The sequence below is a fragment of the Daphnia magna genome, linkage group LG5 (genome assembly GCF_020631705.1).
Source record: "Daphnia magna isolate NIES linkage group LG5, ASM2063170v1.1, whole genome shotgun sequence".
Classification (NCBI taxonomy): Eukaryota; Metazoa; Arthropoda; class Branchiopoda; order Diplostraca; family Daphniidae; genus Daphnia; species Daphnia magna.
In genome coordinates, this window is record NC_059186.1 from 8066613 (window position 1) to 8093068 (window position 26456).

A 26456-nucleotide genomic window follows, 5' to 3' on the forward strand; every position below is an offset into this window, starting at 1 on the left:
TTAATCTCCCCTATGTTAGCTACTTGTTACATAATGTGTTTATTGAAACAAGGAATGCTTTTTTTTCAAACACGCCTTATCTCAAGGACGATACGAATTACACGATTACATACGTATTCACTTTATTTTTCGTCCAGTTATTTTCACACTTTACTTTGATGGAAGACAAACAGAAGCGATATGAAACGCGTCCGTTTTAGGCAAAAATAAAAAAAGAGAGAGAAAGACAAAGCACATGCGGCAAACACAGTTTTAAGATGGGAAACACACGCGGATAATATTTGAACACTTAAGTTTTCATTGCTTCAATCGAATGAGATTAAATTCTCACTCGGCGTAACGGGCGAAATAGAGGTAGTTGGAAGGAGGCTTGCTCGCCCCATCGGGATAACTCTGCTGCTATTGAGACCACGAATTCTAGTGCTCCGACGTGGGCTACAAAAGACGTTTTCTTCTACTTCAGGTGCGTCGTTTCCTAATGCCAAGTTTCAGTAAATTAATCAGCAAGCTGTTTACAGAATATTTGATCCTTACCGATTTGTAGTTGAACATTTGAAGGTTTGGTTTCACGGGGAGGACGGAAAACTCTAAGGGGCGTCACACAGTCAAATGATTCTGGGTCGGTTTTCAAAGTATCAAATTCTACTGACAAACGTTCTTCTGCGCTTACGGAATCAAATGCATGTTCCGTTTGTCGGCTTGAAATAAATAAATAAGGGGATAACGTTGAGAATTAACAATGACAAGAACATCAACGGTACCTGTAGGTCTTTTTCCGACCAGGAGTGACGTTCTCGGATACTGCACCATCATCCTTAACTGGTTCTTCTACATCAGAAGGTGCGATTTCTGTTACGATGAATACAGGCTTTTTGGCAGAATTTAATAAAACAGATCGTCTCAGAGACTGCCGTTTTCCCGGCGTTCTTGCAGGAGACATCAGAAGAGAACTTCTCCTTTTAACAGAGGGCGATCTAATGCAAAATTAGCATTAGATCAAAATATCGACTATAAATCTTAAAATTCGCGTAATTAATGTTCTGACTGACCCACAGCTTTTCTCTGCTAGTTGTTTTTTGCGGGCCGCAGCGATAAGAGCCCGCATGTTCGATTTGGCTGGGCGAGCAATGGGAGCTTTCTTTTTAGTGGTAACTTTAAGCTTTTTGCTCAGTTCTGGTGTATCCTCAGTACGTATCCAACCACTTTCCTTCAGTTTTTCCAATTCTTCAAATTTTTTATCGACATCTGAAACCTAACGCAAGACGATTAAGATCACTTGCGAAATACTAGGAAGTGCTATTAATTGCTACCTGAAGATAAATCATTTCCCAAAATCCTTCTAAATCGGTTGCTGTGATTTCTTTTTCGCCAGTTTTACTTTCAAACTGATTAACGAGGCCTGCGAATTGGGTAAATCGCTCTCGCTGCAGAAGATGGGCTTGACCAATAACGGTGCGAACCGAACCGGTTTCCTCTTCGGGAATATCACCACTTGCCAGGAGTTGTTCATAACTATTGCAAAGATCTGTCAGGCGCGTTCCTTCACTTGCCATGAGGGCTCGAAACTTTACGGCATCCGGGTTGCTAAGTTCCACCACAGACTTTCTCTCGCTGGCATATCTCTTCTTCAGAACTGGAGAAGACAGAGGCTCTTGGTTGGCAAATATTTCCATGCTCATTCTTTGCTTCTTGGATGAGGAACCTCTTGTAGTAGAAATCCAAGGATGGTTAACCACAAGTGGTGAGATTTTGATGTCTTCATTTTCAGCACCAGAGGACATTGTCCTTTGTGGTGTTCCAGATTTAGAGCAAGCATCCTTATTTTGCACATTAATTGCATCTTGTATCTCCAGAGATTTCAGTGATATTTCTAAAATTGAAATGTAAATAAATGAGAAAAAAAGTCAAGTTGTTTCTACAGAACTCTTCTCACCTTTGGGTGCAGTAAAAACAAATCCTTTTGGGGCAAATGATTTCTCACTCTTTGGTGCCTCATTTTCTTTCTTTGCATTTTTAGGTTTCTTTTTCCCTGACAAAGAATCATTTGATGTGACAGTCCATTGTTTTACTGGTTCCACAGGTTTTTTGGCCTGTGACCGAGTGACTCTCGTGGTGGCCACTTTTGCTGAATGAGTTATCTCAACCATGGCTTTATTAACCTTTGAAACACCTGGCACTAAAAAGGGTGCTTTCTTGGTTGCTCTTGCCTTTTCTTCAGATGCTTTTTTCTCCTGACGCCATATTTGTAGCCTAGCTAACCTCTCTTGTAATTTTTGTTGATGGGTAAGCTCAGTAGTCACGTTTGAATTTTTTTTACTGGCATTCAAAACATTTGGGTCAATTTCTGCAAGACCTCTTTTAGCATCATTCTTGGCTTGCCTGTTACAAAAACCAAAATAACATAACAAACGTTTTTGTGTTTCCAAAACAATCAAAAGTGGGTTGTCTTACCGGGCTGTACGACGATTTCCATTTTGCTCATCTATTCTTTGAGCTCGGGCTTTAGCAGAATTTACACATCTTAAACCCGACATTTTGTAAAGACCATTTCGACTCATGATGGTTAGAATGGTAAACGTAAATTTCAATGGCACAAGTTTCGTAAATATTTTGCATGAGAGAAGGCACACAAAATGTTCAATAGCAAAGAGTCGGTTGCTGCAGCAGGTAGTTAGAGATTGAACAATTTTGAATGAAATCAACACCGATGCCAGATTAGAAGAATTCCAGTTATTCCAATTCCGCGCCAAAAAATCATGCAACCTCGGATTGTTTTCTGTGTTTCCTTGTTGTCATGCTGTCAAAGGCTCCGAAGTCCGAACGGAAAAGCAAACCGGAGATAATATCGTTTCCGCGCTTATATCGTCATCTGGAAGTTTTAACCATTCAAATAAGAGAACTACCTCTCTCAGACTGAATCGTGTTAAGGCAACTAATGCGTCTTCTTAGTCAGTCACACGCTAACACGTTAGACATGACACAATTATTCCTTTTAAGGGAACAGTCTATGACTGAAAATGCCTTTTTCGGGAGACGAAGTTTGATGGGAAACACAGTTCCGTGTGTTCATTCACATTCTCCCGCAACATCACGTTTCATATAGTAAGAAAATCATTATCATATTTATTGAAATTTTCGTTAAGGTGCTTTACTGGCAAATTAAGCAAGGGTAGCTATGCACGTTTTTTTTTTTTTTTTTTACATACGCGTTATGTACACAGGCTTGGGATATCTACAGGATTCTAAACGTATTTTTTAAAAAACATCATCTGTTGGCGTGTTTCGTTTACATATTGACACTGCTACCGCAGCAGCCCTTGTCTGTTTCTACACGTGTTACTTCCTATTTGAGTACTTACAGGCTTCAAAAGGGAATAAGAGTCAACAGAAACAGCGCTTATGGGTCTTACCACAAACAGATTTTTGTTGGTTTTCTAGAAAACTGGAATGGCTTGCCGAATAGAGCCTATGAAAATACGCTCTGATATTTAAAGTACCTGAGCTCAACAAGACTTCAATGCTTGTCGCGCAGTTGAACAGATCTGAAGCTTTTCCGACGATGGCGTTAAATAAAATGTTTGCTTTGCTTGCCGTTCTTCTGTTAAACTGTCTTTTAAGTAACACGTGAGTACAACCTACATAAATTAACATATTTTAGATTTTTGCTTACTACTTTAAACAGTAAAATGTTTCACTTTCTTGCTACACAATATACAAACATTGTTTAAAACTGAGCAAGTGTGTAATATCACATAACATTCACGAATTTTCTGCGAATACGAATGTGTCTTAGCCTACTACGACAAAAAAGAATGTTAAGAGAATAGCAGAGTCTTACAAGAATTGAACAGTGTGTTGTAAGAATGTTTTTTTTTTCCCTATTTTCACGTACAATTTATAGATCGCCAATAATTAGTCCCCAAGACAGCCAAACTCGTTATGGTGTGAACGTCGATATAGACGCATACGGAGTAGAAAGATCATACGAACCCTTCTATCGGCAACCTAGCTTATATTTGAACGTCACCTACGATCTTTACGAGGTGGATCCAGAAGTACTTCCTACTGTGCGGGCAGAGATAATGCTCGAGGACGATATGGCAAATAATGAAAAATTAAGAATTACTTGGGACATTGCTGTCGCTACTAACCCAACTTACAATTCAGTAAGCCACCCCCCCCCCCCTTCCCAAAAAGAAGTCTTTGAAATATATCTAAACTTGATTTATGGATAATTTTTACAGGAACAATTGGCCGCATATGCGTACTCCATGTCAGAACCCGAATATCTTTACGCTACATTCAATGACGAAACGAGCGCGTTCCGCGATAGCTCTGACTATAATTCATACTACTACAAGGGATTCTTTGGTCTTCTTTTGCTAGCGTGTCAAGATTATGACTTCGAGCTTTATAGGGGAGTCAATTACACAGTGCCAGCTGAAGTGAACCAGTATATCCGTTTCAATAGGTTTTTGTCATCTAGTACGAATTTGGCAATCGCTCAAAAGTACGCCAATTCTTCTACCGGACAAGGGACGATTTTTCTAATCCAGGGAACGAAACACGCAAACCACATCTCCCCATATAGTGTTGTACCAGAAGATGAAGAATACCTTATTTCTCAAGACGCGCAGTTCTTTGTCACAGCCATCGGCGATATGATTTTTCCGGACGGGAATAAGGCTATTCAAATAACGATGTCTTCAGTCAGCTACCCGTAAAACGCGAACCGGAGCATGCTGGAACCAACACCTGTAGGTAAATTACCCAACGGTTTGTTTGGTACTCTCGCTTTGTCTTGGTTATTCCGTGTTCTATATTTACTTCCTTCACTCAACTATCCAAGTTGATTTTTATTTGGCTCTGCATTCCTTTGTGCGTCACTAAAGAATTAATCAGCCACTTTACTATGTTTGAGTATGAAATTAGAGCACTTTCTTCTTACCTTGTCAAATCGGCAATATTGGTTTAAAACATCTTGCAGGGAAAACGAAATAGAATTCAAAAACAATCATTTTGTTTTCACAAGTTTTTTTTGCACCGAAGAAGCGCAGAAGCCATCGTAGCGGATAGAAAAGGTGCGCGGGTAACTACATACTGACTGCCAGTCAATTTTGTCATACCGTCACCAGGTGCTCAGTCCAAGGTCTTTTTTTTTCAGTCTAAATATTGTTCAAAGCCATACTCCATAGTTCCCATGGTCTTATCAATACTACTAAAATATTATTATTTTCAATCAAACGTTAGATAAATTGTTATAGTTTAGTGGGGCAAACAATGCACGCAATGTATATTAAATAATATGTAAGTTAGTTACATTTTTGGCCGTCACGGATAATAAGGAGTCCAGAAACATTATGAAAGACGGGAAAACATGTCTAGCGTTAAACGGACAACTGAATAATTTACTAGTTTACGGTGAGGTAGACAAAACTGAGCTCAAATGTACATTCTTATCGACCACTACAAATTCGTTTTTCGGCGTTATAAGACCCCATAAGATGGCAGTTACCTCAAGAACGAATTTAATAGGTTGAACGGCGAATCCTAAGATGGTTACCAGTAGAACTTTGGCTATCCCAGCGTCTTTTATGCTGTAGGATCTCAATGTTCCGTACAAATTCATGTACAAGATGACACCTCCAACGAAGCATCCACTCAAATCTACAAACTATTAATAGCAATAAATTATGTCGGTTTGAGATTTACGTTATCGAGTTCTGCCAACTTACTCGGCTAATCTGTATTGGAAAACACGGTTGAAGAAATAAATTTAAGGTCGTCAACGGCGCCGTTGCTGTGGCATATACGCAGCAACCAAGAAGAATGCGAAACCTACAGTTCAATAATATTGGATAGTTGTATACGATAAATAAGAATATAGAATGGCTTACCTAAGAGGAATTTCTGTTGAATGAACAACAAGAAGAAGACCCTGGAGCCATCGTTTCCTCTGACGAAGAAAATCTTTAAAAGTAAAAGGTGATTTCTCCCACATGTCACCGTCGATGAAACCAAATGAATAGCCCTTGCTAGCTGCCAAAAGCCCAAAGTAAGCGTCTTCTGCCACTGAGCCTCTAGGTCCAAGATCGAAGCTAACATCTTTCTCAGCACCAACCTTAAGTTGATTTAACATTAATTCTTTATCGAGAAAAGTATTAGCCGGTTTCCACTTACATTAGACACGACATACGATCCTTTCCAACCCATAATTGGCATATGCAGAACCTTGAGCTGAAATTGCACTTTTCCCATATCGTCAGCAACACGAATCGAATCACAGAGCGTTAAAACCAGGTTGACGACCTACAAAGATTATGTTTAAATACTTCTGTATTGATAATTGCGTAATTTACCTTTTCGTTATTATACGTTATCACTCCTTGCCCAAACTGATACTTCCCTTCGTAAATGAAATTTTCAATTCCTTTAAGACAACCAATGGTAAGAAGAGTTTCCTCGTCAAGATGTACGATCCAATCCTCATCGTTCAAGACGTTGACCTGCAGTCAGAATTCGAATTACGTTTTCGCCGCCTATTGGCTACGTTTTAAATTACCTCTTTTTCCAGACAATATTGTAACGCTCTTGATTTGTAGAGCGCTCCGGATTTTGTGACATAATCATCTGGTACTACTACCTCGCGTACCCTTTTGCTAGTGACCAAGGATACTGATTTGTCTGTAACAACTTCAAATGTGAAATGCTCTAGACCTGCCTCCTGGCAAATTTTCAAGTTCGTCGAAATGTTGCTACGCACCAACTGGGGAAAGTCACCTTTGGTAACCACCCGAAAACAAATAACGGGAGTAGCGACATGTTGACGCCTAGTGTAAATCTAGGCATAATTTTCAAAGTTATTGGAACATTGATTTTTAACACAGCCAATGAAAATTGCACATGAGCAAATGAATTTCATTTTACCTTAAATGGTGGTTGACGAGGAAATGCATTGAAAAGGACAAGACCCAAGAAATTAAATAAAGCCATGGGCAAGCATAGAAGTGTCAGGATCCTGGTAACATACAGAAAGGCAGCTAAAAGGAATCCATAGCGTTCCCATGTACTAAAATTTTCTTTTGCTTCAAGGTCATCTGGTTGTTGTCTTCCAACTCCACCACTTATATTTATGAGTAAAGCAATTGTTCCAATAAATGCCACACAGTGGATCAAGTGAAGAATTTTTCTTTTGAGGAATTTTGCCATCTGAAAGCACAAACAGTCACTGGATATAGTAGGCTACCCAACCAATTCTTTAGTTACTACACATCAATGAATTTAAATTTATATACATGAAATAAAACTTGACAGATTTTTGAGGAAGCTGATTCAACTTGAATGACACTATGTTCAGAAATATATTAGCCTGTACTTTCCCGTAGCTTACATTCACTTGCAGCAGTCGCAGAGACGTCGTGGGGGCACTTCGTACAGACATGCTTTTATTTTGGTTGTTCTTCACAGTCCATGTGCCCCCAGGGATTTTTTAAATGAAAGTGTAATGTTGCAAGATTGCCGAGGGCATCAATCATTCAATTATGTGCAATGGTATTATCAATCAACAGAAAAATGAAGTGATGAATTATAAATGTGAAGGACTACTACACTCTACACACTACAGGGTGGGCATGTAGCTAAGTTTGGTTTCCCTCCATAAGCTTTTTCTGATAGTTGACTGCTAAGATTCCAGGGTTGCTAACTTTGCTGTTCTAGAAATCATCGTGATTCCCGCATGCCGTATCCCGCCCTTCCCGGCTTGCCGTGTCGGGTGTCGCTTACATTCACATGCATATACAGTTTCAGATTTTTTTTTTTTTTTTTGTCCTTTCAAAATGACCAAAACTATACTTGAATGATTAAAAGAAAACGATTACCAGACAGAAAATTATATTTAGTCACACCTCTTCATATTTGTGTTCTGTAGGGCAAGAAAAACACTAAGAAACAACTGAAGCGTTCTGGATAAATGGTCTATCGTTCCCTCCTTATGGCACAAACACAGTTTCTAAGAATGAATTTATTTTTAGAAAGCTCCTAATAAACACAAAGATTGTTCAAAAAGGGTGAGACCGGTGAGACATTTGTAATGAATAAAACAAGCAAGTTTCAGACCTACTAGCAAAGCTAGCCCATTTATCTAATCGAATTTCATTTCGCGTTACCTTAGCTGACTTGAGATTCAAAATGATTGAGCTTATAACTTTACGCTATTACGCAAAGAAGGGAGACATTACCAGTGTGTTTCAAGCAAAAGCTTTGTTTTGTAACAGTCTAGTTGTTTCAGCCTACGATGTTACGATTAGGAGCAAAGGATTCATGGTCTTTCCATCACGATGCCCGTGAGTGATGATCAATAACTCTGGGTGCTTATGTTCTCTAGTTCTGCATTAGTGCGAAAGTCAAATTATGGTGCATCCAACCAACATCACCTTTAGAATGATTTTGAGTAGTTCATTTCGTGATCATGTGAAGAAATCTTCTGAAGGGACTTGCTAGCCAGTAGGATAGTGATGGATTTGTAAAATAAGCAAAGCAAAACATATTTTCTGATTTTGTTCAACATCAAAGCATACAAAACAAACAAAAATTTGTTAGGGTTTGGTGCCCACCAAGACTCCCTGGTTGGCCACTTTATTTTCGCCTTCATTATCAGGAGCTGCAGATGGGAGTTCATTTTGATTTCGTATCCTGATATTATTCTTTTCTTTGAAGTCATTAATTTCTTGTCCCTTTGTTGTTATCTGTGTATTGAGAACTTCAATCACCTTGGTCATCTAAGAAAACAGAAAATTATGCAATAGCAAAAACAAAAAAAACAAAAACAAAACAAAAATGTGTAAAGAAAACATCAAAATTACCTGGTCACGGTTTGATGTAAGCGCAGGAAGAACTTCTTTGACAGTTCGTTCCACAAGCACCCCACCAACCATACGAAAGCACTTCCTGTCTGCATCCACATTTTGAAGAGTTTCTATAACCAATCTTCCAGTAAAAAGTTTAATGTTAGTCAGTTGCAATGTCACATGCGGTGCTGGTACAATTTGGGCAACGAAACCGGTAAAACTTACTTGTGCTCGTTTAGATCCATTTCGAGCTCCGACAATTTACTGGCTAGTTGCCTTTGTTCAGTTCTTAATCTTTGGAAACCTTGAATAACCTCTTCATTCGATTTGCTGGCAACTTTCGATACATTTTTAGCTTGCTTTTTGCTTCCGTCAGTCGCCATTTTCACCAATAAAAATTGAGCAGACAAGTTTAGAAGTAAAGAACTTGTGCTGCTGCAGGGCCTGCAGAGTTCGGTCCATTTACATACACACCCAAACCCGACACTCCATCTGTGTGGTAGGTAGGAACTTCGGTAGGCACTGCATTTTCGACAAACCACCAATTAAGCCCAAAAGATGTAATATTTAGAACACAGAATTTTTTTGTTAAATTTTTTAAATTTTTTTTTATCTTAGGAAAATGATCTTTTTCTAAAATTTTACATTTCCCATTTAATTTTAAATGAGAAAGCGCAATGAAAGAGAAAGGTGCAGCCGACAATGCTGTCAGACCGTTTAAAAAGTCCTTCAAATTTTCGTCTTTGTCCAAATCGTTGTGTGGAGGAAACTAGAAAAGACCTATTTAGAATATTAAACTGATCGAATTGATTGGAAAAAATTGAGTGGTGTTTTGAACGATTAGCAATATGGAAACCAAACAGCCGTTGAAAGAGAGCTCCACAAACCAAGTGAACGAAACTTCAGATGAAGACGAGTATTTTCCTTTAAATTTCGTCAACTGCTATTCTGATCTTTTTTATTCTGTCGTTAATGCTCATTTTCAAATATGAACATATCTGATAAACCTTGAAAAACCACACCTTATGTTTGCTTCTACTTACCATCTAGATGGAGTCTTGACAATTTTGAAATTGGACGGCCACTTGGCAAAGGCAAATTTGGAAATGTTTATTTGGCCAGAGAAATTAAGTCCAAGTTTATTATAGCACTGAAAGTTTTGTTTAAATCACAACTACAAAAGTGCCATATGGAACATCAGTTGAGACGTGAAATAGAAATTCAGTCACATTTACGGTACAGCAAACAGAATCCAAATATTTATCAGCAACAAATGTTGTGTTACCACAAAATTAATTTATTTGTGTAACCTATTTCAGACACCCCAATGTTTTACGTATGTATGGATATTTCTATGATGAAACACGTATATATCTCATATTGGAATTCGCCGCGAATGGAGAGATGTATAAATTCTTAAAGCGCCAACCTCATGGTCGATTTTCTGAACCACAGTATGAATAAATAGCATATGTAAAAATCATTTTTCTTAGATAATAATAATATTTCTATTCAAGGACGGCGAATTACATGGCTCAGTTGGCAGACGCTTTGATGTACTGTCACGCACAAAAAGTTATCCACCGGGATATCAAACCAGAAAATCTTCTATTGGGAATTCACGGAGAAATTAAAATCGCAGATTTTGGTTGGTCTGTACATGCACCTTCTTCAAGGTAAACCTATAGTGCACAACACAAACCGATACATTGAGCCTCATTTCTAGCTCAACTTTGTTCCAGGCGTACTACCATGTGCGGGACGCTAGATTATTTAGCTCCCGAAATGGTAGAAGGGCGTTCTCACGATGAACATGTAGATTTGTGGACTCTTGGCATCTTGTGTTACGAATTCTTGGTTGGGTCACCCCCTTTTGAAGAGGAAAAACAAGATCTTACTTACCGCCGTATTTGCAAGTAATTTAGTTTTCGCTTCAAAAGACTTTCACCCTAGACTTTCTCAAACTCTTCATTCGTTAACGTAGAGTTGACATAAGATTTCCGGCACATCTTTCAGTGGGAGCGAAAGATTTGATTGCCAAATTACTCAGACCTAAAGCAGAAGATCGAATCCCTCTTAAGAAATTACTGGAACATCCTTGGATTGTAATGCATCTCACGGAAGAAGTACGATCGAGGTAAGCTAACAAAACTTTTGTACCTGCAATACTGATGCACCACAATGAAGCATTTTCCTCTATAAATTTTGTTTCGTTTGTTTTCACAGGTTACCATCCTTCCAAAAGGTTAAGTCTGAGAAAGCGTAATACGTGATTGTTTTTTTTTAATGATATGCTATGTTGGTAATAAGCACCTTTTTCTTATGAAATGTTTCAATTCTTAAATTTTTTCTCTGAATGGTTATTCAACCAAGCTAACAAATATATTTAAATATTCGATGCAGTTGTGAGATCATTTTCAACCAAAAATAAATTTCTGTTATATTTAACCGTACAATTAGATAGCTGGCAACTAAGAAAAAGAACATTTTGCTACTAATTAAAAGTAAAGTTAGAAATATTTATCATTGACAAAATAATGTGGAATAAAGTCAATTTTCAGACTACTAGACAAAAATTAAAATGTAGATTTAATTGTATGAAAAATCTTTGTATTTAAATCAACCACAATTTCTTAACATGATAAAATAATATAAAGACTGTATGTTAACACAACAACAAATACAAGAAATCGACATATCCGTGCTTCCACCATCTTTACAGACATCTACGTGTACTTAGTATTTAGGGGCCTCTTTCGGCTCTTTGTAGTAGACTGGAGCAGCAGTCGTGGTGTAGTACGACGGTTTAGTGTAATATTTCGGGGCCTCGGTGTAGTAGACTGGAGCGGCAGTGGTGGTGTAGTAGACTGGAGCAGCAGTGGTGGTGTAGTAGACTGGAGCAGCAGTGGTGGTGTAGTAGACTGGCTCTGTATAGTATTTGGGGGCTTCAGTGTAGTACACTGGGGCTGCAGTGGTGTAGTAAGTTGGCTCAACGTAGTATTTTGTGGCCTCGGTGTAGTAGACTGGAGCAGCAGTAGTTGTAGTGTAGTAAGTGGGTACAGCGTAGTACTTCGGGGCCTCGGTGTAGTAGACTGGAGAAGCAGTGGTGTAGTAAGATGGTTCAGAATAGTACTTCGGGGATTCGGTGTAATAAACTGGAGCAACTGTGGTGTAGTAGGCAGACTCAGCAATGTATCTTGGGGCCTCGGTGTAGTACACTGGAGCAGCAGTAGTGGTGGTATAATAATTGGGCTCAACATAGTATTTCGGAGCCTCAGTGTAGTAGACTGGTGCAGCAGTGGTTGTAGTGTAGTAGGTAGGCTCAGCATAGTATTTGGGAGCCTCGGTGTAGTAAATTGGAACAGTAATGGTGGTGTAGTAACTTGGCTCAGAATAGTACTTTGGGGCCTCAGTGTAGTAGACTGGAGCAGCAGTGGTGTAGTAAGTAGGCTCAGCATAGTATTTTGGCGCCTCTGTGTAGTAAACTGGGGCAGCAGTGGTTGTGGTGTAGTAAGTTGGCTCAGCATAGTATTTGGGTGCCTCGGTGTAGTATACTGGAGCAGCAGTAGTATAGTACGTAGACTCAGCATAGTATTTCGGGGCTTCTGTGTAGTACACTGGGGCAGCAGCAGTAGTGTAGTATGTCGGGGTAGTGGAGGTGTAGCCAGCAGTTGTGTACGAATACGAACCTCCGCTCTGCCTTTGCATTTCCATCGCTTTACCCATAACCCCGGCGGAAACCATGGAAGGAATCACGCCCAGAATGGCAACCAATAAACACAAATCCATCGCCACTAGAATTAAATAATGCACAATAAGGTTACTATCATATTGTCCAACACACAAGAAGATGTGATAATAAATTAATTTTTTTTTAATATAATACATTAAAAATCTACTACACTAGTTTAATTAGGGTTCAAGCGATTTATTGAAATCACTTAGGATACCTGTTTTAGACACCATACTGCTATCTTGATGCTTGCTGGATGAGAAGATCGAACAGTCTGCTGACGAGTAGCACATATTCCATGGCTTTTATACCTGACCTTAGCCAATCCTGCCCTTGTTAATGCACCTTGAGGTGTTGGAAGTCTAAAGGGTTCATTACCTAACCATTCCCACGTTTGTTGCTCCTGATTCACGTCCATTACTTTGTTTCGCGTTGATGTCCACGTGGCTGAAAAATCCATTGCGAGGGGGAGGGGGGAGATTTAGTAAGCCATATAACGATTTAATGTATTTAATGTATCATTCTATCCCTAGTTATCATTTTATGCCACCAATATTCACATCAAACCAGAAGAAATTTTATTTAGAAACTAATTCTTTATATTTATCTTTTTAAAATAAATCAATTAGTGACGTGAACACTTTGAATTGATCTGATTAATTACCTTTTATGTCCTCGCTATGCCTTACGGCATCCACGCGACGACAAAACATACATCGATTTGGAAGGGAAAGGTTGGTATTTTATCTCATTAAACGCGTAAATTCAGCCGAATTATTTGCTGTAAAATAACAAACATAATTTCGCCATTTAGAAAGTTTAATTGGACGTTGTATTTTCCATTTTTTTCCCCTCATAATATTGCATGAAGAAGGTGGAAAGAAAAACAATACAAGTATACGATCAATATGCTAAAACAGAGAAGAATAGTTTTTTTTGTTGTTCTTTTAATGCGAGTTATTAAATATTAGCAAATGGGATTTCCATGGAGAATGTTAGATAACTAAAAATCAATAACCAAATGATCGTATCGGACAGCACCCATATTTGACATGTTTTGTTCAGTTTTTTTCTCCCAAAAAAAGAAATTACAACCGAAACGAAAATGACCTTTCATTTTCAACAAGCGGACAAATTTAGAAGATTAATTTTGTTTCATCTTTCTGTTGTGCGTTTTCAGCGGTAAGTAGACAGCATTTCAAACGCAAAAAACAGACTCCTCCACAAAATACTGATTATCATAATTTTTTTTTTTTTTTTTTTAAAGAAACGTCTCATTTTGTTTGCTCGATAATATTGCACTAAGGAATCGAAAGCAAGTTGCCAGCAACGCCTTCGCTATAAAGGAGCCGTCCGACAAGTTGCGGCGGAATGAGTGCCGTCGACTTTCGTATCGACGTCACTCATTCACGGATTGCATCAGCGAGTTATTGGTAAGTAAAAATATCCGTCAGTCGCCATTTTCACCAATAAAAATTGAGCAGACAAGTTTAGAAGTAAAGAACTTGTGCTGCTGCAGGGCCTGCAGGGTTCGGTCCATTTACATACACACCCGAACCCGACACTCCATCTGTGTGGTAGGTAGGAACTTCGGTAGGCACTGCATTTTCGAATTTCGACAAACCACCAATTAAGCCCATAAGATGTAATATTTAGAACACAGTTTTTTTTATTAAATTTTTTAAATTTTTAATTATCTTAGGAAAATGATCTTTTTCTAAAATTTTACATTTCCCATTTAATTTTAAATGAGAAAGCGCGATGAAAGAGAAAGGTGCAGCCGACAATGCTGTCACGCCGTTTATAAACTCCTTCAAATTTTCGTCTTTGACCAAATCGTTTTGTGGAGTGAAACTAAAAAGACCTATTTAGACTATTAAACTGATCAAATCGATTGGAAAAAATTGAGTGGTGTTTTGAACGATTAGCAATATGGAAACCGAACAGCCGTTGAAAGTGAGCTCCGTAAACCAAGTGAACGAAACGTCAGATGAAGACGAGTATTTTCCTTTAAATTTCGTCAACTGCTATTTTGATCTTTTTTATTCTGTCGTTAATACTCGTTTTCAAATATGAACGTATCTGATAAACCTTGAAAAACCACACCTTATGTTTGCTTACCATCCAGATGGAGTCTTGACAATTTTGAAATTGGACGGCCACTTGGCAAAGGCAAATTTGGAAATGTTTATTTGGCCAGAGAAATTAAGTCAAAGTTTATCATAGCACTGAAAGTTTTGTTTAAATCACAACTACAAAAGTGCCATATGGAACATCAGTTGAGACGTGAAATAGAAATTCAGTCACATTTACGGTACAGCAAACAGAATCCAAATATTTATCAGCAACTAATGTTGTGTTACCACAAGATTAATTTATTTGTGTAACCTATTTCAGACACCCCAATGTTTTACGTATGTATGGATATTTCTATGATGAAACACGTATATATCTCATATTGGAATTCGCCGCGAATGGAGAGATGTATAAATTCTTAAAGCGCCAACCTCATGGTCGATTTTCTGAACCACAGTATTAACAAATAGCATATGTAAAAATCATTTTTCTTAAATAATAATAATATTTCTATTCGAGGACGGCGAATTACATGGCTCAGTTGGCAGACGCTTTGATGTACTGTCACGCACAAAAAGTTATCCACCGGGATATCAAACCAGAAAATCTTCTATTGGGAATTTATGGAGAAATTAAAATCGCAGATTTTGGTTGGTCTGTACATGCACCTTCTTCAAGGTAAACCTATAGTGCACAACACAAATCGATATATTGCGCCTTATTTCTAGTTCAACTTTGTTCCAGGCGTACTACCATGTGCGGGACGCCAGATTATTTAGCTCCCGAAATGATAGAAGGGCGTTCTCACGATGAACACGTAGATTTGTGGACTCTTGGCATCTTGTGTTACGAATTCTTGGTTGGGTCACCCCCTTTTGAAGAGGAAAACCAAGATCTTACTTACCGCCGTATTTGCAAGTAATTTAGTTCTCGCTTCAAAAGACTTTCACCCTAGACTTTCTCAAACTCTTCATTCGTTAACGTAGAGTTGACATAAGATTTCCGGCACATCTTTCAGTGGGAGCGAAAGATTTGATTGCCAAATTACTCAGACGTAAAGCAGAAGATCGAATCCCTCTTAAGAAATTACTGGAACATCCTTGGATTGTAATGCATCTCACGGAAGAAGTACGATCGAGGTAAGCTAACAAAACTTTTGTACCTGCAATACTGATGCACCACAGTGAAGCATTTTCTTCTATAATTTTTGTTACGTTTGTTTTCACAGGTTACCATCCTTCCAAAAGGTTAAGTCTGAGAAAGCTTAATACGTGATAGTTTTTTTTAATGATATGCTACGTTGGTAATAAGCACGTTTTACTTATGAAATGTTTCAGTTCTTAAATTTCCTCTCTGAATGGTTATTCAATCAAGTTAACAAATATATTTAAATATTCGATGCAGTTGTGAGATTTCATGTTCAATCAATAGTAAAGTTCTGTAATATTTTACCGTATAATTAGAAAGCTGGTAACTATACCAAGCTTGTACAGCATAGATAAAAAACATTTTGCTTAGTGTGGAGTAAAAAATATAAGGTAGATTGAATTGTATGAAAAATCCCTATATTTAAATCAACCACAGTTTCATAACACGATAAAATAATATGAATACTGTATGTTAACACAACAACAAATACAAGAAATCGACATTATATCCGTGCTTCCACCATCTTTACAGACATCTACGAGTATTTAGTATTTAGGGGCCTCTTTGTAGTAGAACGGAGCAGTAGTCGTGGTGTAGTACGACGGTTTAGTGTAATGTTTCGAAGCCTCGGTGTAGTAGACTGTCTCTGTACAGTATTTGGGGGCTTCAGTGTAGTACACTGGGGCTGCAGTGGTGTAGTAAGTTGGCTCAACGTAGTATTTTGGGGCCTCGGTGTAGTAGACTGGAGCAGCAGTGGTTGTAGTGGAGTAAGTGGGTTTAGCATAGTACTTCGGGGCCTCGGTGTAATTGACTGGAGCAACTGTGGTGTAGTAAGCAGACTCAGTATTGTATCTTGAGGACTCGGTGTAGTAAACTGGAGCAGCAGTAGTGCGCTGGAGCAGCTATAGTGGTGGTATAGTAAGTGGGCTCAACATAGTATTTCGGAGCCTCAGTGTAGTAGACTGGTGCAGCAGTGGTGTAGTAAGTAGGTTCAGCATAGTATTTTGGCGCCTCTGTGTAGTAAATTGGGCCAGCTGGTTGTGGTGTAGTAAATTGGCTCAGCATAGTATTTGGGTGCTTCGGTGTAGTATACTGGAGCAGCAGTAGTATAGTACGTAGACTCAGTATAGTATTTCAGGGCTTCTGTGTAGTACACTGGGGCAGCAGCAGTAGTGTAGTATGTTGGGGTAGTGTTGGTGTAGCCAGTAGCTGTGTACGAATACGAACCTCCGCTCTGCCTTTGCATTTCCATCGCTTTACCCCTAACCCCGGCGGAAACCATGGAAGGAATCACGCCCAGAATGGCAACCAATAAAACACAAATCCATCGCCACTAGAATTAAATAATGCACAATAAGGTTACTATCATATTGTCCAACACACAAGAAAATATGATAATAGTTTAATTTTTTTTTTAAATACAATACATTAAAAATCAATTAAACTAGTCTAATTATGGTTCAAACGATTTATTGAAATCACTTAGGATACCTACTTTGGACACCATACTGTTATCTTGATGCTTGCTAGATGAGAAGATCGCAAGCACATATTCCATGGCCTTTATTCCTGACCTCAGCCAATCCTGCCCTTGTTAATGCACCTTAAGGTGTTGGAAGCCTAAAGGGTTTATTACCTAACCATTCCCGTGCTTGTTGCTCCTGGTTCACGTCCATTACTTTGTTTCGCGTTGATGTCCACGTGGCTGAAAAATCCAATGCGAGGGGGAGGGTTGAGATTTAGTAAGCCATATAACGATTTAATGTATTTAATGTATCACACGGTGCCCGTTCATAACATGTCTCGCTTTTCCATGACTTTTTCAAGAGTTCCAGACTGAAAAAAAATAAATTCTCTGACTTTGGCTCACGCAAAATATCACAAAAAAATTATAAAGTTATGGTCTTTTCGTCTGCTTTGGCCTGCCAGGAGTAATTACAACTAAACAGCAACTACCCTAGCGGTGGGTAAAGAAATCTATTCATTAAAAAAATTCAAACTTTTCTGGCCGCGTAAAAATTCCGCCTAATTTTAGCAAAATCCCTGACTTTTCAATGATTCCCTGACTACTTTTGAATTCCATGATTTTTCCATGATTTCCCTGATTTCCAGAAGAGCGGGCGACCTGGTATCATTCTATCCCTAGATGTCATTTTATGCCACCAATATTCACATCAAACCAAAAGAAATTTGATTTAGAATCTAATTCTTCATATTTATCATTTTTAAATAAATTAATTAGTGACGTGAACACTTTGAATTGATCTGATTAATTACCTTTTATGTCCTCGCTATGCCTTACGGCATCCACGCGACGACAAAACATGCATCGATTTGGAAGGGACAGGTTGGTATTTTTATCTCATTAAATGCACAAATTCAGCCGAATTATTTGCTGTAAAATAACAAACATAATTTCTCCATTTAGAAAGTTTAATTGGACATTGTATTTTCCATTTTTTTTTCTCTCATGATATTGCATGAAGAAGGTGGAAAGAAAAACAATACAAGTATACGATCAATATGCTAAAACAGAGAAGAATAGTTTTTTTTTTGTTGTTCTTTTAATGCGAGTTATTAAATATTAGCAAATGGGATTTCCATGGAGAATGTTAGATAACTAAAAATCAATAACCAAATGATCGTATCGGACAGCACCCATATTTGACATGTTTTGTTCAGTTTTTTTCTCCCAAAAAAAGAAATTACAACCGAAACGAAAATGACCTTTCATTTTCAACAAGCGGACAAATTTAGAAGATTAATTTTGTTTCATCTTTCTGTTGTGCGTTTTCAGCGGGAAGTAGACAGCATTTCAAACGCAAAAAAAAACAGACTCCTCCACAAAATACTGATTATCATATTTTTTTTTTTTTTTTTAAGAAACGTCTCATTTTGTTTGCTCGATAATATTGCACTAAGGAATCGAAAGCAAGTCGCCAGCAACGCCTCCGCTATAAAGGAGCCGTCCGACAAGTTGCGGCGGAATGAGTGCCGTCGACTTTCGTATCGACGTCACTCATTCACGGATTGCATCAGCGAGTTATTGGTAAGTAAAAAAACAAAAAAAAAACATGGTCATAAACAGACGAACATATTGCACAGTAAACCGAAAAAAAAAAAAAAGAAACGAAGAAAGAGAGAGAGTGACGCGGCTATGGCACCGTCCATGCAACAGCATCAATGACGTAATCTTCGCGCGACGAGTTATTCCACACACAAAAAACTGCATTTCGGGTGCAAAACTTTCGATTCAAAGTGATCACACACAGAGAGAGAGACACTTCTACCGGTTAAAAAAAAAAAAAAAAACATTCTTCCAAGACCAACGCACAACCCTATCGAGCGAGTGGGGAGAGTTCCTTCAAGAGGCGCGAATTTCAAACACAGTGGAGAAAAAAAATGAAAATTACGAAGAATTTGCGGAACACCAAAATACGAATGCGATGATGGGACGTTTTCCGTTAAGGTGTTGCAGCACACACAATCAACAGGGTTGTTAAGTTGGAACGGGAAAAAAGACTTTTTTTTTTTTCTTTTTTTCCTTTTTCTTAATGAATTGTTAGACACGCGAGTTTGTTTCGTTTTTTCTTTCTTTTCAAGTTCAACTCGAGTGACTGTAGGCCGTATTGGTGTACGGTCCGGAATAGACGGAACTTCCAGTGGTGGAAGAGACGCGCTTATGTCGCCGTCTGGCGCACAGGAACAGAATTGCAGCGACGACGGCAATCATCAAAATGAGGCCGGCCACGGCGATGCCAATGGCGAAATCTCTCGGTGAAATGCACAGTTGATCATCTTTATTCTATTGAAAATCAAATAGAAACATTTTCACAGTTGATTCTACTGCAGATTTTCGTGTATGAAAAACATACCTCTTCGATGGGCTCGCCGTCAAAGAGACGCGTCTCTCCGCTATCGGTGGCGTCAGTGACGTAGAAACCACCAAAGACCTCGACAGTGGTCGCATTCCGGGCGAACGATGGATGATCAATTCGATAATCAGCTTTCGGGCCGTCTTCTTCCACCTGCCTTCGTTTGCGGCGAAGGTTATTACCCTGATTGTCGCACAGTGGTGGCTAAAATGTTGAAAACAATTCGACAAAAATATTTAAGAAATTGGAATGAATAAAACTATAAAAAGCTTTAGATTACCTCTTCGCAACCGCCATTGCGCAAACACAGTCGCACGTTGCACTGATAATAGACGGACGATGTGTAGGGAAATTTGTGTGCCTGGAATTTGACCGTGGCCGACGTCTTGTTGACGTCATATTCAAAAGGTGGCATGATCTCATAATCGACGGGACACCTTTGAAATCACAATAATTTACAGGTGTCTGTCATTTAAAAGGCTAAAGCAACATACCCTTGGTCGTTGTAAAGAAGCTGCTCGCTCCAACCGAGACCGTCACGGACGGTGCAATCAGCGACAGTCATACCGTACACCTCTTGCTGGTCGAGCGCTACCTTCAACGTCAACGGGTCACCGATTTTCACGTTTTCAGCTGGAACGTGATTGACAGCATCGCCAGCGTAGATGTGCATCATCGTTCCGGGCAATGGAGAGGTCGTGTCCAATTTGGTACTGCCCGTAAAGCTAAAAAAAAAAATCAAAAGAAATTCCCATGAATAGCTGTAGTAGACAGGAGATGAGCAAAACGTGAAACAAAAGATGTTTGTACATAACAAGAGGAAACTAAAAGAAGAAAGGCCAAAAAAATGGGGGGGGGGGGTCGACAAACTCGGGCTAAAATGGCCTTTTGATTGCCCATCCGCTCAAATTAGTTTTTACACCGGTCGTTTGAGCTGCAACGGTCGCATCATCAACATCGTCCGCGACGCAGGAGACCTTTCACGGTCGAACATTTTTCACGAATTTCTCGAAGAAAAATTTTGTAATTTTGTTTTGTTTTTTTTTCGGTGCGTGTTTCAACGGCTTTTTGACGGTCGACTGACGTAAACAAAATGCGAGAAATCCAGGAAACGCTTTTAAAAAAAAAGAAACGGCTCAACTTGGCGGAACAAAATGTTTCCCGAAAAGAGAAGGCCGATCTTCTTTTCAAGTCCGTGAATCCTCGTTTGCTATTACAGCCTTGGTGTGTTATACATCCACCCGACAGACACCAACCAAAGGCCTTGGATTTGTTGGTCTCTTTTATTGGGTTTCACTCCGCCCCTCGTCAGTTGATACAATTGCGTCTTTTTTATTATTTTTTTTTAAATGATGATACCTGACGTTAAATCCGGAAATGATGGCCGTATCCTTGGTTTGGTAACGACAGCGGACGTGATAACCGCGGCCTTGGTTGGTCACCAGCTTTTTGTGCGGCTGTACGACGATCGTGTTGAAGTACTCGATGAATCCGTCTTCCTGCAAAACGCCAGTCATGCGCGCAAAACGCCGTTTTCAAAAACATATCGTAAACAAAACTTTAAAAAAAAGCAAAATGGCGTATACAGTGTCGATGAACATGGTGTTGCAAGAACGAAGCGGCACTCGATAGGTGAACTGATCGCCGAGCTGGACATCAAATTCGGCCATGCAAGGCGATTTCTTGGTTAATCCACGCGGATAAACCATACCGTGGAATGGCACCAACGTCGACAGAGTCACCAACATTTCCTGTTGATGACAATCGACGTTAACCGCATCCACCAGACCATCTATTAATTCGAACAAATAAAATTAATTAGAACACGTTGCACTAGTTTCTCGTCTGCAACGAACAACAGCAACAAAAATAGAAAACGGGCCCTGGGAATGAGGGATCTCATATTTCTCCTCCGTTTTCGTAGTTTCGTATCGACGAATCGATAACAGTTTGGCAACGTATATGGGTGATTACGAGATGGTTTTTGCCTTGGCCATTTTCGCAGTGGTTAACCGTCAAGCCCACTTTCTCGTCTAACCTACATCGAATTGAAAGTGGGGCGCGGCTCAAGGCAAACTTTACTGGAGATGCCAACGAAAAAAAAAATTTTTTTTTCGGACTTTCTCTTGTTATTCGGTTTTTTTTTTTTTCTTTCTTTAGAGTTGCACGCCGCATCTTAATAGGCATCCCATACACGGAGCAAAATCAAACAGAAGTGAAAGAATGGAGCCCGTCAATGTGAGTATACATGCGGGAAAGAAGAGAAAAGATGTCGAGGAAAGAAAAAAAAAAAAGAAAATGAAGAAGACGAATGAAGCCGCCATTCTTGTCTCTCCGACTTTCACCAATCGCCGAATTCGAAAGACAACAGGTAGACTGCATATAATTTTTTTTTTAAATACGACTAGCTTTCTATTTCTTTATTCTCTTCCATGTCACCTGTGCCCATCGTTTGTTCGATTCTCACACTAAATCTTTCTGAATGGGACGAAACCGGTCGCTCCGTGAAACTACCGCGTGTACGGGCTATGCGACCAACATCCATTTTCTCTTTCGTATATTAAAAACAATAGAAATTTCCCGTTTTAATGGATGCGAATTTTTCTTTTCTTTTCTCTGTTAGCATCGAAATGTTAAAAGAGTTTTTTTTTTTTTTTACCTTTGGATGTAACGTCGGACGTGACAGGATACGCGATGGTCGTCGATTCTTCAGCTGTGGATACCACAGCCAAAATTGACAACTGCAATCATAAGAAAACAATAAATCATTTTAAAACAATTTTTCAATGTTATTCTTCATATTTTTTTAAAACATAAATACAATTGAACAGCTGTGAAGAGATGACGGCATTATTTGTCACCGTTTTTTCCCACACACAAAAGAGGAAAACATTTAATGCTGTCGGCGTTACTCGGACCTTCCAAAAATTATTTTCTCCACTAGCCCAGCAAATCTAACGGGTTGGCCTCTCGTTCCTCTATGTTGTTTTGTTTTTTTCAAGTTATGCTTCAGATAAACAGAGGGGGAAAAGAAGAGCTGCAACACAGGATCAATCAACCAAGTTCAAACGATACGCAACGCCGACTCGAATTAATGGACAGAAATCTAACGGCGTTTTTTCCGCCATTACCAGAGGGCAATCGTGAAGAAAAACACCGTTGTAAATCCACGAATTCTTAAAAAATGACGAACGTTGGCTCTTGATCTCTATACTCTGTGTTTAGCTAAAAAAAAAATGGTTATAATCACGTGACTAGCTTCTTCTTTTAAAAAAAAAATTATCGTCTGAGTGACAACTTTCTCTTCGGAGCTTCGCCCAACATTTCCGGTGGAAAGGGAAAGGTTCGTTGACACGAACAACGGAATTCAAAGAGTCAGAGCATCTTCCGAACATCACAGGTGCACAACTGTGTGTATACGGTCCCCCCTCCCCTTCTCCCTTTAAATGAACTGTGGCTAATTGCTGACTGTCGCGCAGCAACGGATTTCCGTCTGGAACGTAGGCAACTCTTCACTGGAAAAGGTGAAAGTCATTGCCAGAGACGTGGCTGAGAAGCTTAGCGAATGTCGATTCCCATAAGGTTCACCATCATCGTTCAGACAAGGTTTTTCCTCGTTCTTTTGTGGTTCTTTTCGGTGTCTACATATTTACACAGACCGTGAAAGAGACGGTTTAAAATGGCAGTGCAGACAGGGGAGAGTTAAGATGGGTTCAGCGATGTTGGGATAAATTATATAGAACCCAATCCGGCGTGCACGCACGGCAGGGGGGGAGAGCGAGAGAAAGAAGGAAAAGGAAACGTTAAAAAAAGGTGTACGTGAAAAAAATGTGTTTTTATCGCTTTTTCCCCTGAGGATGGTTCATAGACGGAGGTCGTCGACCGGTCACGTCACGCGTTCTTCGTTGCTACAAACCGTCTTTTGTGAACGCACGCATTCGATTCCAATGCACAAAAAGGAAAACGCTTAACATTTTGACTTGTCTTCTTCGCTACCACGATCAGAATTTCTTTCAAAAAAATGATAAAGAAAAGGACTCTCTCCTTCATTGGGATTCTTTACGTAAAACGCCCCTCGCCATAAAAATGGCACGATTTTCTCTTCGTCATGAACGCGGCCCGAATGAAAATGCTTAACGACCATTCCAACAATTGCATCCGGCTCAAGGTTAGAGTTTGTTTTTGTTTTTATTTTTTTTTCTACCGAAAAATGAGGAAAAATAAATTACAAAATTGGCGAACGCGAAGAGACGAGGCAAGGTTGAAATGTCGTCATTGCCATTTTCTTCCACTTCTGTTTTGGTTTTAGATTGTGTTGCAACTGCACCTCATTATTCGTTCAACATTTCAAAATCAACCAGCCGAGGAGAAAAAAGACGCAAATGGCTCACGATTTAGAGCTCCTTTTGAGCAAAGTAGAGGAAGAACATGAAAATTCTTGGAAAATACAATAGCCTGAATGCAACAATTGAAAACTTACCCAACAGCAGACGATCAACGGACGGCCTCGAAGGGAGAAGAATCCCATGATTGCCTAATTGGCCAGCGCAATGAATAGAACAAAAAAAATTTATAATTAAATAATGCTAGATAAAAAAAAAACAAGCAGTAATTTTATTCATAAAAATATCCTGGAAATTACGTTGCAAGAAATATTCTTAATTCATCCGAGCGTGTTCTTTTTTTTTTTTTTAGATTCACAGTTGGTTGTCGCATATCTCAAGAGCTCGTTGGTGCTCGAAAGAAGTGAAAGGACGTGCATTTCTTAATGCCTCGGTTCGCATATTCAAGACATGAATATGGTCTCCTTTTTTTTTTAACACGCTCGGTTGCACACAAGAAATTTCTTTTTGGATAGTATGAACATATCGAGTCCAAGTTCGATCCATTCAATCACTTCTTCACTTTCGATTACAAAACTTTCGTTATCAGGGTTCGGTCAGTGCTCTGCTATACGCCCAGCCATTAAAAGGCCTACGTTCTAAAAAATGCCACTCCAATATGCGAGTGAAATGTGCATGTTTTTTTGTTCGTAGTTCTTTTATTTTATTATCCACCTTTTTCTTTTTTACCTGATGGCAGGATGTTACTGAACCGGTGGGAGGCAGGGGGGCTCAGAGGGCCGCAGGGGAAAATGCCTGTGTTACAAGAGGATGATGATGCCGGTCCCCTTTTTTCTATTTTCTACTTTTACCCAAACTGTTAGTTGTTCGTCCCCTTCACCGAACGCAGATAAAACAACAACAAAAAAAGAAACGTCATCGTGCATTAAATATTAACGACGCAATATGACCAGCGATCCTTGTTTAGAAATTAAATTAAAGAAATGTAACCAATGGGTTGTGTAAACATTAATGAAAGTTTGGCTGCTCCAGGTTGCACCGGTCGTGGTGGAACCAATGAGAGAACACAACCACGGATGATTAGCCAGTTCCGGTGGCGAAGGCCGTCCACTCGTCTTCGAAACGAGAAGACCTTGACTTGAAATTCCAGCAACCTAACGACCAGTTTACTACCCCCTTTCTTACATATCGTATAGCAAAAAAGGATTTTTTTTTTTGTTTCTTCTCCATTTTCGAAAGTGGAAAAAGAAAGATTTCTTTCAGGTTATGATCGTGCAACGGCAGGGTCGACTAGCAAGGGAATGTTAATTCTTTTCTTTTTGAAATTGATGACAATCTTCACGCAGCAGCCATATTGAATAGAGTTACAATAATGTTCTTCGAATCATGAGCATGTGTGTTCAATCCTTCCTCGTTCCAGCCTCTTTTCTGTGACTCAACGCTCGATGGCCTTCATCCCCAGTGAAAAGGAAAGCGAACGAACAAAAAGGTGTGGGGGCAAAAAAAAAACCCAGGTCTTAAAGTCTGAATAATACGAAGAATGAGTCGCGTGAAGCCAAGATGGGTGAAAACGGCACGCACTCCTTCTATGGCAGCGTGAAGGTCTTGTAACAAACAATGAAATCTTATTGCTAAGCGCTCCACCCTCGGCGTTTGCATCACCCACGTCCATTGCCCAAGCATGTGTATATTCTTTACTGGAAAGGTAAAAACTTATTGGATGGTACCTTTTGAGCAGGAGAGAGAGATGAGAGTTTATAATCCAGTCGAAGTAATGAACTTGATATCAAATGAATTCGATAGCTAGCACTTCATCGCACGTCGAGGTAAATATGGTATCCTGGTGTACGTAGAAAAAGAAAAAAGAAACGAACGAATAAGTAATTGTAATTCTCGGTTCAACGTAATGCAGATTTCGTTTCCGTTTCTTTGGAAAACATTAAGAACTAATGTCTTTTTCTAGATTTTTACGAGTGGGATCTGTGTGAAAACCAGACAATGAAACGTAGAAAAGTGAACGAACGAACGAAAAACAAATAGATGAGACTGAAACACACGAACACGAAAACACACCTGGGTAGTACGGCTGGCAATTTCACTCTCCTCGAGACCAGCCTTTCTCTTCGGCTTTTTGTACATCACAAGACACAGCCCAACACTAGCTGACGTCACGACCTGTGGGAGGCAAACCTAAACAAACCCAAACCTTTTCGTTCACTATTCTCCCTAAAATAAAAGAATCTAAATAACTTGGATGTACAGAATGTAATACAATATCTTATTTTAGTCCAATTTACTTCAAGAATAGCCATTTTCTAATCGAGAAGCTTAAAATTCTGAATCGATTACCAAGCAAGGTGTGCAGATGAAAATACAGCAACGCCATCTAGCGTTCATTGACGCAACCTTTTATTCATTGTTTTTTAATCAAAAT

General features: G+C 39.2%; 9 protein-coding genes across 14 annotated transcripts; 3 read left to right on the forward strand and 6 right to left on the reverse strand.

Moving 5' to 3' along the window:
- Window positions 1-105: 105 nt before the first annotated feature.
- On the reverse strand, window positions 106-2696 carry LOC116922837 (disks large-associated protein 5). The gene is made up of 7 exons (XM_032929287.2): window positions 2452-2696; window positions 1934-2379; window positions 1311-1870; window positions 1050-1252; window positions 762-974; window positions 535-698; window positions 106-475 (listed from the first exon to the last, which is right to left on the reverse strand). The coding sequence occupies exons 1-7, from the start codon at window positions 2556-2558 to the stop codon at window positions 306-308; spliced, it is 1863 nt and encodes a 620-aa protein (XP_032785178.2). The 5' UTR covers window positions 2559-2696; the 3' UTR covers window positions 106-305.
- A 766-nt stretch (window positions 2697-3462) lies between these two features.
- LOC116922989 lies at window positions 3463-5017 on the forward strand. The gene is made up of 3 exons (XM_032929500.2): window positions 3463-3624; window positions 3902-4166; window positions 4245-5017. The coding sequence occupies exons 1-3, from the start codon at window positions 3518-3520 to the stop codon at window positions 4722-4724; spliced, it is 852 nt and encodes a 283-aa protein (XP_032785391.2). The 5' UTR covers window positions 3463-3517; the 3' UTR covers window positions 4725-5017.
- Window positions 5018-5258: 241 nt separating this feature from the next.
- On the reverse strand, window positions 5259-7676 carry LOC116922870 (beta-1,4-mannosyltransferase egh). Of its 2 annotated transcripts, none has more exons than XM_032929329.2 (8): window positions 7391-7676; window positions 6928-7209; window positions 6563-6841; window positions 6360-6506; window positions 6181-6309; window positions 5898-6121; window positions 5736-5838; window positions 5259-5674 (listed from the first exon to the last, which is right to left on the reverse strand). In XM_032929329.2, the coding sequence occupies exons 1-8, from the start codon at window positions 7439-7441 to the stop codon at window positions 5417-5419; spliced, it is 1473 nt and encodes a 490-aa protein (XP_032785220.2). In that variant the 5' UTR covers window positions 7442-7676; the 3' UTR covers window positions 5259-5416. The 2 variants fall into 2 exon arrangements, with proteins under 2 accessions (XP_032785220.2, XP_032785221.1); XM_032929330.2 differs by having other exon boundaries at window positions 7296-7435.
- An 867-nt stretch (window positions 7677-8543) lies between these two features.
- Window positions 8544-9326, reverse strand: LOC116923026 (prefoldin subunit 2). The gene is made up of 3 exons (XM_032929556.2): window positions 9072-9326; window positions 8862-8985; window positions 8544-8777 (listed from the first exon to the last, which is right to left on the reverse strand). The coding sequence occupies exons 1-3, from the start codon at window positions 9227-9229 to the stop codon at window positions 8595-8597; spliced, it is 465 nt and encodes a 154-aa protein (XP_032785447.1). The 5' UTR covers window positions 9230-9326; the 3' UTR covers window positions 8544-8594.
- A 239-nt stretch (window positions 9327-9565) lies between these two features.
- LOC116922979 (aurora kinase) lies at window positions 9566-11248 on the forward strand. Of its 2 annotated transcripts, XM_045174439.1 has the most exons (8): window positions 9566-9762; window positions 9897-10082; window positions 10166-10300; window positions 10364-10436; window positions 10482-10522; window positions 10589-10762; window positions 10831-10983; window positions 11073-11248. In XM_045174439.1, the coding sequence occupies exons 1-8, from the start codon at window positions 9695-9697 to the stop codon at window positions 11110-11112; spliced, it is 870 nt and encodes a 289-aa protein (XP_045030374.1). In that variant the 5' UTR covers window positions 9566-9694; the 3' UTR covers window positions 11113-11248. The 2 variants fall into 2 exon arrangements, with proteins under 2 accessions (XP_045030374.1, XP_045030373.1); XM_045174438.1 differs by having other exon boundaries at window positions 9570-9762; window positions 10364-10522.
- Window positions 11249-11439: 191 nt separating this feature from the next.
- Window positions 11440-12950, reverse strand: LOC116922936 (extensin-2). 2 transcript variants are annotated; one of them, XM_045174433.1, is made up of 3 exons: window positions 12797-12950; window positions 11680-12640; window positions 11440-11640 (listed from the first exon to the last, which is right to left on the reverse strand). In XM_045174433.1, exons 1-3 carry the CDS (start codon window positions 12870-12872, stop codon window positions 11583-11585), a joined length of 1095 nt encoding a protein of 364 aa, XP_045030368.1. In that variant the 5' UTR covers window positions 12873-12950; the 3' UTR covers window positions 11440-11582. The 2 variants fall into 2 exon arrangements, with proteins under 2 accessions (XP_045030368.1, XP_032785313.2); XM_032929422.2 differs by having other exon boundaries at window positions 11440-12640.
- A 1437-nt stretch (window positions 12951-14387) lies between these two features.
- LOC116922978 (aurora kinase B) lies at window positions 14388-16058 on the forward strand. Of its 3 annotated transcripts, XM_032929486.2 has the most exons (8): window positions 14400-14579; window positions 14708-14893; window positions 14977-15111; window positions 15175-15247; window positions 15293-15333; window positions 15400-15573; window positions 15642-15794; window positions 15884-16058. In XM_032929486.2, exons 1-8 carry the CDS (start codon window positions 14512-14514, stop codon window positions 15921-15923), a joined length of 870 nt encoding a protein of 289 aa, XP_032785377.2. In that variant the 5' UTR covers window positions 14400-14511; the 3' UTR covers window positions 15924-16058. The 3 variants fall into 3 exon arrangements, with proteins under 3 accessions (XP_045030375.1, XP_032785377.2, XP_032785376.2); XM_045174440.1 differs by having other exon boundaries at window positions 14388-14535; window positions 15175-15333; XM_032929485.2 differs by having other exon boundaries at window positions 15175-15333.
- A 145-nt stretch (window positions 16059-16203) lies between these two features.
- Window positions 16204-17738, reverse strand: LOC116922967. Its single transcript, XM_045174441.1, has 2 exons — window positions 17300-17738; window positions 16204-17137 (listed from the first exon to the last, which is right to left on the reverse strand). Exons 1-2 carry the CDS (start codon window positions 17360-17362, stop codon window positions 16796-16798), a joined length of 405 nt encoding a protein of 134 aa, XP_045030376.1. The 5' UTR covers window positions 17363-17738; the 3' UTR covers window positions 16204-16795.
- A 489-nt stretch (window positions 17739-18227) lies between these two features.
- On the reverse strand, window positions 18228-26244 carry LOC116922924. Its single transcript, XM_032929408.2, has 10 exons — window positions 26096-26244; window positions 25750-25862; window positions 24160-24213; window positions 22339-22420; window positions 21266-21471; window positions 21039-21178; window positions 20174-20404; window positions 19960-20116; window positions 19680-19883; window positions 18228-19609 (listed from the first exon to the last, which is right to left on the reverse strand). Exons 3-10 carry the CDS (start codon window positions 24205-24207, stop codon window positions 19409-19411), a joined length of 1269 nt encoding a protein of 422 aa, XP_032785299.1. The 5' UTR covers window positions 24208-24213; window positions 25750-25862; window positions 26096-26244; the 3' UTR covers window positions 18228-19408.
- Window positions 26245-26456: the final 212 nt, after the last annotated feature.

Bases quoted from the DNA above. Each gene is read 5' to 3' on its own strand.
- LOC116922936 (XM_032929422.2), bottom strand. From the start codon at position 12,872: ATGTGCTACTCGTCAGCAGACTGTTCGATCTTCTCATCCAGCAAGCAT. The intron at 12,641-12,796 runs GTATCCTAAGTG...ATTTAATTCTAG, and splicing joins CAGTATGGTGTCTAAAACAG to TGGCGATGGATTTGTGTTTA.
- LOC116922837 (XM_032929287.2), bottom strand. From the start codon at position 2,558: ATGAGTCGAAATGGTCTTTACAAAATGTCGGGTTTAAGATGTGTAAAT. The intron at 2,380-2,451 runs GTAAGACAACCC...TTTTTGTAACAG, and splicing joins GGAAATCGTCGTACAGCCCG to GCAAGCCAAGAATGATGCTA. The intron at 1,253-1,310 runs GTAGCAATTAAT...GTCTTGCGTTAG, and splicing joins GGGAAATGATTTATCTTCAG to GTTTCAGATGTCGATAAAAA.
- LOC116922978 (XM_032929485.2), top strand. From the start codon at position 14,512: ATGGAAACCGAACAGCCGTTGAAAGTGAGCTCCGTAAACCAAGTGAAC. The intron at 14,894-14,976 runs GTACAGCAAACA...AACCTATTTCAG, and splicing joins GAAATTCAGTCACATTTACG to ACACCCCAATGTTTTACGTA. The intron at 15,112-15,174 runs GTATTAACAAAT...TTTCTATTCGAG, and splicing joins GGTCGATTTTCTGAACCACA to GACGGCGAATTACATGGCTC.
- LOC116922924 (XM_032929408.2), bottom strand. From the start codon at position 24,207: ATGGGATTCTTCTCCCTTCGAGGCCGTCCGTTGATCGTCTGCTGTTGG. The intron at 21,472-22,338 runs GTAAAAAAAAAA...TCGAATTAATAG, and splicing joins GTCCGACGTTACATCCAAAG to ATGGTCTGGTGGATGCGGTT. The intron at 19,884-19,959 runs GTAATCTAAAGC...TCAACATTTTAG, and splicing joins GCAATGGCGGTTGCGAAGAG to CCACCACTGTGCGACAATCA.
- LOC116922989 (XM_032929500.2), top strand. From the start codon at position 3,518: ATGCTTGTCGCGCAGTTGAACAGATCTGAAGCTTTTCCGACGATGGCG. The intron at 3,625-3,901 runs GTGAGTACAACC...TACAATTTATAG, and splicing joins AACTGTCTTTTAAGTAACAC to ATCGCCAATAATTAGTCCCC. The intron at 4,167-4,244 runs GTAAGCCACCCC...TAATTTTTACAG, and splicing joins CTAACCCAACTTACAATTCA to GAACAATTGGCCGCATATGC.
- LOC116923026 (XM_032929556.2), bottom strand. From the start codon at position 9,229: ATGGCGACTGACGGAAGCAAAAAGCAAGCTAAAAATGTATCGAAAGTT. The intron at 8,986-9,071 runs GTAAGTTTTACC...TTTTACTGGAAG, and splicing joins ATGGATCTAAACGAGCACAA to ATTGGTTATAGAAACTCTTC. The intron at 8,778-8,861 runs GTAATTTTGATG...CTGTTTTCTTAG, and splicing joins TTACATCAAACCGTGACCAG to ATGACCAAGGTGATTGAAGT.
- LOC116922979 (XM_045174438.1), top strand. From the start codon at position 9,695: ATGGAAACCAAACAGCCGTTGAAAGAGAGCTCCACAAACCAAGTGAAC. The intron at 10,301-10,363 runs GTATGAATAAAT...TTTCTATTCAAG, and splicing joins GGTCGATTTTCTGAACCACA to GACGGCGAATTACATGGCTC. The intron at 10,984-11,072 runs GTAAGCTAACAA...TTGTTTTCACAG, and splicing joins ACGGAAGAAGTACGATCGAG to GTTACCATCCTTCCAAAAGG.
- LOC116922967 (XM_045174441.1), bottom strand. From the start codon at position 17,362: ATGGAATATGTGCTTGCGATCTTCTCATCTAGCAAGCATCAAGATAAC. The intron at 17,138-17,299 runs GTAGGTATCCTA...ATTTAATTCTAG, and splicing joins ATAACAGTATGGTGTCCAAA to TGGCGATGGATTTGTGTTTT.
- LOC116922870 (XM_032929329.2), bottom strand. From the start codon at position 7,441: ATGTCTGTACGAAGTGCCCCCACGACGTCTCTGCGACTGCTGCAAGTG. The intron at 6,842-6,927 runs GTAAAATGAAAT...AATTATGCCTAG, and splicing joins CTCGTCAACCACCATTTAAG to ATTTACACTAGGCGTCAACA. The intron at 5,839-5,897 runs GTAAGCCATTCT...ATTGAACTGTAG, and splicing joins TCAACAGAAATTCCTCTTAG to GTTTCGCATTCTTCTTGGTT.